This window comes from Oenanthe melanoleuca, unplaced genomic scaffold (assembly GCF_029582105.1).
Source record: "Oenanthe melanoleuca isolate GR-GAL-2019-014 unplaced genomic scaffold, OMel1.0 S331, whole genome shotgun sequence".
Taxonomy (NCBI): Eukaryota; Metazoa; Chordata; class Aves; order Passeriformes; family Muscicapidae; genus Oenanthe; species Oenanthe melanoleuca.
In genome coordinates this window covers 16,153-24,957 of record NW_026612980.1, presented here as the reverse complement: position 1 = coordinate 24,957, position 8,805 = coordinate 16,153, and the positions used below count along the sequence as shown (strand labels likewise).

The 8,805-nt window shown below is 51.9% G+C and overlaps 1 protein-coding gene across 1 annotated transcript; it reads left to right on the top strand.

Annotated features, from left to right (window-relative positions):
• The first annotated feature begins 44 nt into the window (after positions 1 to 44).
• Positions 45 to 809, top strand: LOC130266909 (olfactory receptor 14J1-like). The gene has a single exon (XM_056516177.1). It carries the CDS (start codon positions 45 to 47, stop codon positions 807 to 809), a length of 765 nt encoding a protein of 254 aa, XP_056372152.1.
• Positions 810 to 8,805: the final 7,996 nt, after the last annotated feature.

The following is an 8,805-nucleotide window of genomic DNA, read 5'->3' as shown; positions in this document are numbered from 1 at the left end:
TCATCATCAGCGCCGTAGCCTGCGGCCACCACCTGCACACCCCCATGTTCTTCTTCCTGCTCAACCTGGCCCTCACTGACCTGGGCTGCATCTTCACCACTGTGCCCAAAGCCATGCACAATTCCCTCTGGGACACCAGGAACATCTCCTACACAGGATGTGCTGCACAGGTGTTTTTCTTTCTATCCTTCATCACAGCAGAGTATTCCCTCCTGACCATCATGTGCTACGACCGCTACGTGTCCATCTGCAAACCCCTGCACTACGGGACCCTCCTGGGCAGCAGAGCTTGTGCCCGCATGGCAGCAGCTGCCTGGGCCAGTGGCTTTCTCAATGCTCTGCTGCAAACAGCCAACACATTTTCCCTGCCCCTGTGCCAGGGCAATGTCCTGGGCCAGTTCTTCTGTGAAATTCCACATATCCTCAAGCTCTCCTGCTCCAAATCTTATCTCAGGGAGCTTGGTTTCCTGGCTGTTAGTGCCTGTTTATCACTTGGTTGTTTTATGTTCATTGTATTCTCCTATGTGCAGATCTTCAGGGCTGTGCTGAGGATCCCCTCTGAGCAGGGACGGCACAAAGCCTTTTCCACCTGCCTCCCTCACCTGGCTGTGGTCTCCTTGTTTATCAGCACTGCAGTGTTTGCTCACCTGAAGCCGCCCTCCATCTCCTCCCCATCCCTGGATCTGGCCCTGTCAGTTCTATACTCAGTGGTTCCTCCATTCCTGAGTCCCCTCATCTACAGCCTGAGGAACCAGGAGCTCAAGGATGGCTTGAGGAAAATTTTCATGAATGCTTTTCAGAAGGAATAAACTTTCATTCTCCTGTATAGCTCTTCCGGTGTTACTCATTAATGCCCACTCTGTGTCCTGTGTTTTTTCTGCTGGCACAGGTACTATATTTTTGAGAATTTGTTCCCAGGAAAATCTTTTTTTGTACCATTTTTTATTCAGTATTCGCATTTCTAGTGTGAACCACAGACTATATAATCCAGGAGTTGCACTACATATGTGCTTACACAAAATAAAGAACTCTGTAGTGCCCTGCTTGCCTGACATCTCTCCTCACTGACATCTCTGGAACTGAATGGTCTGTGCCTCTTGGCAGAGTTGGGGTGAAAAGGGAATCCCAGTGCTCCTCACTGCCAGGGGTTCTTCTCCATAACCTCCCCTTCCTTCACTTCCACACTCCCCTTCAGAGCCCCTGTGTTGATTTCAGGCCTCAGGGCTCTCTCATCTCAGTCCCTGTCCTGCTGTGTGACTGTCCAGGCACTGCAGGCAGGGACAGGCCCTGGGCACTGCTGGGACAGAGCTGGGCTCTGCAACAGCATTTCCATCATGCAAGGGCATCTCCCCAGTGCAGGGCCTGAAAGCTTCAATCTCCTTCCCAGTTTGCTCTCCAGGATGTTCCCAACACAGAGCCCTGGAGAGGAGAACAGCAGTGACAGCAGAACTGTGGCAGTGTTCAGGGTGGGGCTGTCCCAGCAGTGCCCTTGCAAAGCCAGCCCTGCTTCCAGCAGTGCCCTCTCACCCCAGGGCACAGAGGTTGTTCTTCCCTGCCTGGAGGGACATCAAGTGACCAGGTCAGGAGTCTGTGTTTGCAGTGCAGGGACATTCCACAGCCCTGAACATCCTGTGTGTGTGTGAGGGGACATAAACCCAGTAAGCACAAACACCTTCAGCTGTTGCTGGAGTTTCCTGAGAGTAACATCCCCTGGGAACCCCTGGATGCAGGGCTGGGATGAGCTCCTGTGCCCAGAGCTCCCCGTGTCCATCCCTCTGGCCGTGGGGCACCTCGGGCAGGGGCAGGACAGGGTGACACCTGCAGGGCTGAGGTCCCTGCCAGGCTCTGGCAGTGGCAGCAGAGCCCTGGGAGCCCCTGGCCCTGCTGCAATGAACTGTCTGTGTGTGTGCCAGGGAAGGACTCGTGCCCCTGGACACCCCTGGGGCTGTGAGCAGGGTATGAGCCCAGCTCAGGGGTGGGCACCTGACAGAGCCCTGACATTTCTGGGGGTGCCCATAAGAGCAGAGTTGGACAAGGTGACTGTGGTTAAACCCCTCTGGGCATCAAGTGACAACAGAGTGTCTCGGTCACTGTCCCTCCTTACACAGAAAACAGGAGAAAAGAAGGTGAAAAAATTGTGGGTCACCCTAAAGGGAGATGAATGTTAGGGGGACTAAAAAGCAAAGGCCAAATGCAGAAGCAAGGAAGACCATGGAGGGTCAAGAATTCAGCACATGTAATGGTTGCTCTGGAAGACAAATGTATCAATACAGAAAATCCAGAGGCCCTCTTGTCCTCCTCATTTCCCTGCTGATCAGGACATGCCATGGAATGGAAGATCCCTTGGGTCAGTCCAGCCCAGCTGTCCCATCCCTGTGTCCCCAGGAACACTTGTCCACCCCCAGCCCATTATTTGGTGTATTGTAGAGATGCCTCATGTGGGGCCAGCCCTGCTCAGGGACAGCCAAAGCCTTGGGTTGGGACCAAACCCACTCCAGCCATGAGAGCCAGGCACAGCAGGGCTGGGACTGCTCTGGGCAAAGGGAAATCCATCCCAGCCACACCCAGGCCAAGGAGGCTCAGGGGGCTCTTCCCACCTCTGTTATTTTACAATTCAAGGAAACTTTTCCTTGGAGAGCTCTTTGAATACAGAATTGAGAGACAGGCAGAATCAGAGCTATAAAATGCACCAGTACAAACAGAGCAGCTCCTGTGAGCAATGAACCCTCCCAGGGCAGTGCTGTGGCAGGAGAAGCACCCAGGAGGAGGAGGATGAGCTCAGTGCATGTGTGTGTCCCAAGGCACAGAGGGTGAGGGTGGGCAGAGGTCAGGGCAGGGCTGGCAATGGCAGGGCAGAGCCAGGGGCAGTGAGATGGGAGTGTGCAGCCTGCAGGGGCACAGCAGCAGCTGTGGGACAGAGCAGGACAAGCTGTGCTGGACATGGCCAAGGGCCCTGGCAGGACTGGCAGTGCCCAGGAGAAGCCAAGTCTTGGTGCCCTGGGGCACAGCAGGGTCTGTGCCACCAAGGGCTGGGAGGAGACACCTTGTCCTGAGCCACTGGGGCCCCCTGGTACAGCCCCAGCAAGGCTGGGACCTGTCACCCCTTGTGCTGCCCTCAGCATCCCCCCCGACATCCCAGTGGCCTCGGGGATCTGCTGGGACCAGTCCCTGGGAAGCCTTGGTCAGGAATGGCCCTGGGGGGCTCCTTCATGCTCCCAGGGACTGCAGGTTTTTCTGAGGACTTTGGGTTTTGCTTTTGTCTTGGAGTCTCTGAGAGCTTTGTGCAATCAGGGCCTCCAATTCTCTCCTCCAAGGAGTCCAGGAGGAGCCTGTGTTGGTGATGGACCTCAGTGGGACTGACACTGAAACTGCATGAAAAACAGAAACTCCCCAACAACATCTTCTCAGTGTTTCAGAATTTAGGCATTGCTTTCTTCTGGCCAGGATGTTATTGTGGCCAACATGTGCAATAGAAATCATTCCACCCACATATGCCTGGTTTGTGCAGTGAAATCATTCCATCACACATGGTTCTTTACTAGGCTTTTCACATATTTATAAAGACAAAACTGAAAGGAGTTCATGTTTCATTAGAAAAATTAACTTATCTTAAATTGCACAGTTCTTAGTATTTGATCTCCTATTAGTTGTTGATCCCTTTGCCCTTAATGTGAATTAATTAGGTTCACTGTCACAATGCTCTCCTTGTTTCCATTAGGCCCTACAGTGTGACAACTGTCCCTTCATTCCACCAAGCCCTGCAGTGTCACAAAGGACTCTATAATTCCATGAGACCCCACAGTGTCACAGTGGTCTTTTGGTGCCATTTGTCCCACAGTGTTACATAAATCATAAGTTCCATGGGGTCCTGTAGTGTCAAAATGACCCCTTGTTTCCATGACACTGTGTAGTGTCACAGTTGTCTCCATGATTCCATACTGCCCTGCAGTGTCACAATGGACCATTGGCCAGTGAGGCTCCACAGTGTCACCATGGCCTCTTGGTTCCATGGACCACAAGGCTCTGAGGTTCCAAAAGGGCCCTTTGGTTCCATGAGGTTTGGCTGAGTCACAATTCACTCCTTGGTTCCATAAGTCCCTGCTGTGTCACAATGCCCATGGTTCCATGATTTTCCATGGAGTCACCATGGTCTCCCTGGATCTGCAGTAAAACAACAGTCTCCTTGGTACCATCTCACCCCAATTTCTTAATGGCTTTTTGGTTCCACGAGCCCCTGCTCTGCCACAAAGGTCTCCTTGGCTCCATATGGATACAAAAGCTCCACATAAATATTGAGCAACACCTGCTTATCACACCTGGGAACATCTGTCTGCATTCAAATTAGGCATTAAAGGTGAGAATGGCACCAGCAGCTTCCACCTGCAACAGAGATCCAGGGAAAGGACAGGGACACAGTGTTCAGCTGGAAGACTTGGAATTCACAGAATCACAGAACCACTAGTTTGGAAGAATAAGATCATCAAGTCCAATCCCTGCCTAACACTTCCATATGGGACCGAGTGACATATCCAGTATTTTTTTTAAACACATCCAGGGATGGTGTCTCCACCAACCCCTGGACAGATCATTCCAGTACTTTATCACCCTTTCTGTAAAAATGTTTTCCTAATATCCAACATATATTTCCCTTGGCACAGCTTCTGACAGTCCTCTCATTCAGTCTGTTGTTTCCTGGTGAAAAAGACCAACCCCCACCTGACTACAACCACATTTCAGAAGTTGTAGAATGTGAAAGGTCACCCCTAAGTCTACTTTTCTCCAGGATAAACATCCCTAGCTCCCTCAGCCACTCCTCACAGGATTTGTGTTCCAGACCCCTCTCCAGCCTTGTTACCCTTCTCTGGACACGCTCCAGCCCCTCCATGTCCTTCCTAAATTGGGGGAACCAGATCTGGACATGGAACTCGAGGTGCTGCCAACCAGTGCTGAGCACAGGGGAAAAATCACTGTACTGGTCCTGCTGCCCACACCATTCCTGATCCAGGCCAGGTGTCATTGGCCTTCTTGGCCACCTGGGCACACTGCTGGCTCATGTCCAGCCTGCTGTCCATCAGTGCCCCAGGTCCCTTTCTGCCTGGCTACTGTCCAGCCTCTCTGTCCCCAGCCTGTAGCACTGCAGAAGTTGCTGTGGCCAAAGTGCAGGACCCAGAACTTGGTCTTGTTAAACCTCACCTTGTTGGATTTGGTCCCTGGATCCAGCCTGTCCAGGGCCCTCTGCAGAGCCCTCCTTCCCTCCAGCAGATCAACATTCCCAGCGAACTTGGTGTCACCACAGTTCCATGAGGCCCTAGGATGTCACAATGGTCTCCATGATTCCATGAGGCCTCCCAGCGTCACAATGTCCCTTTGGTTCCAGGGGACCCCTTGGTGTCCCACAGTCCCTTGGATCATTGGGCCCTGCAGTGCCACAGTACATCCCTGGTTCCCTTGAGGTCTCACAGGGCAGCAATGCTCTCCTTGGTTCCACAGTGCCACAATGGCTTCTTGGTCCCAAGGGGCACCATGGTGTCAAACATGTTTCCTTCATTCCAGGAGTCCCTGAGGAGCAGCACTGGCCCCTTGGTTCCATTTTCCCTGCAGTGTCACAATGGCCCCATCATCACACGAGGTCCTGCTCTGTCACAATGCTCTGCATGGTCCCACAAGGCCCTGCAGGGTCACTGTGGCCTCTTGGCTCTATGAGGGCTCCAAGTGCCACCATGAATTCCTTGGTGCTGCAGTGTCACAATGGAGCCCTGGTTACACAAGATCCTGCAGTGTCATGAGGGACCCTTGGCTCCATGGAGCACCACAGTGTGACAATTGTTCCCTTAGTTCCAAGAGTCCCTGCAGTGGAACAGTGGCCCCTTGATTCCATTGGCCCCAGGCTCTCACAAGGCTCTCCTTGGTTCTGCAGTGGCACAATGGCCCCTTGGTTCCACCAGGCCCTGCAGTGTCACAGTGGCCTCTGTGGTTCCACGAGGACCCAGACTGTCACCATGGACTCCTTGCTTCCATGCAGCCCCACAGTGTCACAGTGGCCCCTTGGCTCTATGGTGCCATGTCATACACAGTGTCACCATGGTCCTCTCAGTTCCACGAGGCCCTGCAGTGTCACAATGGCCCCTTGCTTCCCCAGGGCCTGCAGTGTCACAATCATCACAGAATCACCCAGGCTGTAAAAGACCTTTGAGAGCATCAAGTCCAACCTGTGACCCAACATCACTTTGTCACCCAGACCATGGCACTCAGTTACACATCCAGTCTTTTCTGGAACACTTCAGGGAACCACCTCCCTGGGGAACCCATTCCAATGCCCAACCACACTTTTTGTCAGAACTATTTCCTTATGTCCAGTGTAAACATCTCCTTGTGCAGCTTAAATATTTCCCTCTTGTTCTGTCACTGTTCCCTGGAAGAAGAGCCCAATCGCCCTGGCTACACCCTCCTATCAGGGAGTTGTAGAGAGTGATGAGTTCTCCCTTGAGCTTCCTTTTCTCCAGGATAAACATACCCAGCTCCCTCAGCTACTCCTCACAGGACTTGTGTTCCAGACCCCTCACCAGCCTTGTTGCCCTTCTCTGGACATGCTCCAGCCCCTCCATGTCCTTTCTTAATTGGGGGGCACAGAACTGGACACAGCACTCGAGGTGGTGCCCAACCAATGCGAGGCACAAGTGAAGAATCACTGACCTGCTCCTGCTGGCCACACCATTCCTGATCCATAGGAGTCCCAGGGGTTGGATGAGGGAAATGCGGGGGAGGAGGTGGGAACAAGTATGAATAATTTTCAGCCATGAAGGGTCTTGATTTTCATATCTATTCAGACTGCATTAGAGGGTGCTGGGAGTCAATATCAATTGGACATTGATGATATCTATATATAAACAGAAAAAGAAAACCTAACAGTACAAAACTGTTCTCTCTGCATTGTTTTCAATATAGTATATTCAGAACAGACTTCTGAAATCTGTCTAATTAACTACAGAAGAATTCGAAACTTAAATTACTCCCAGGGGCTTTTCTTATTTGGATGTTTTGAACAAATGTTTATTAGCCTTTGCCACTGAATTCTTGAACTGAAGAACTCAAGAAAGAAGAGGCCTCTGGAGTAGTAAAATTCATCAGCCTCCTCCAAGTGTCTGAGGGTCCATCCTCATCAGAGCAGGAATAGGAATAGGAACAGAAATAGGAACAGGAACAGAAATAGGAACAGCTGACCCACTGACCACCCCCTGATTGACCACACCTGCTGACCACACCCACTGACCTTACCCACTGATCACATGCCACTTACCACCCAAATGGCCATACCTCCAATGACCACACCCACTGACAATGAGCACTAAGCACACCCATGGAACACACCTATGTCCAATCTACCACTGCCAACACCGCACTGAGCACACCCACCGACCACACTCAGTAAACACACCCCTTGCCAAGACACCAATGTCCACACCCCAATGACCACACCCACTGACCGCCCAACTGACCATAACCCCACTCACCACACCCACCGCCACACTCCACTGACAAACCCAATAACCACCCACACTGACCACAACCACTGACCATGCTCCACTGACAAACCAACTGACCATATCCCCACTGACCACTCCCATTGATCACACCAATGACCACACCCACTGACCGCCTAACTTTCCACCTCACCCGACTACCCAACTGACCACATTCTCTGGCCACACACAGTGACCATACCCTCTGACCACACTCACAGACACCTCCACTAACTACACCCCACTGACCACCCAACTGATACCTCCACTGACTACACCCACTGACCACACACCACTGATGATGCCCAGTAACTGCACCAACTGGCCATTCCCCCTCTGACCACAGCCAGTGACCACACCCCCATTAAAACCCTACTGACCATATTTACTGACCATACCCACTGATCACACCCAATGATCACTCAACTGACCACCCCCACCCAACTGCCCAAATGACCACATTCACTCACCACACCCACTGACTACACTCACAGACCACCTCCTCTGAATACAGTGACTGCACCCACTGACCATCCCTATCGACCACAATTACAGACCACACCCAATGACCACAACCAATGACCATACCCCAGTGTCCACACAAACTGACCACACCCCACTGACCACCTCAAATGGCCACACCCACTGACCAGACCTCACTGACCAGACCCTACTGACCACACTTATTGCCCACACTCACTGATCACAATCCACTGACCACCCATTTGAACAGACTGACCACCGAAATGACCACACCCCACAGACTACACCCACTGACCACATGTAAGAAATGGTCTGAAGATTCCCTCATCTGCCTCGCGACCGTCACAAGAACAGAGACTAAGACCCCGGGGACCCCACTCGTTTTGGATAGGAGTTCTGGCCTGACCAAGGTGGATGCTTGCCAAGTGACTGTGTGCAGGTGTGCTTGCCATGGTTTGCTGTGTTCTAGCAGGTCCTGGCTGGGAGCGCTGTGTTCTACGCCTGCTTCTCAGAGCAACTGATTCTCCTCACAATAGTCTACAAATCTTCCCATCTCTTGGCCAGAGGCCACTAGCTTTGGAAAAAGACCATAAAAAAGGGACTTTCTGAAGAAACTTTCGACATCTCCCTACAGAAGGAAGGCACATCTATGGCTGAAGACAACGAGGACATCATCCCATCTGTGGGTAGCTATTCCCCATCCCCCTCCTTCTCTCTCTCTCTCTTTACTTTTTTTTCCTTTATCTCTCCCCTCTATTGCATAACTGTGTTGTTGGCACTCAATAAAGGTGCATTGCTGTTT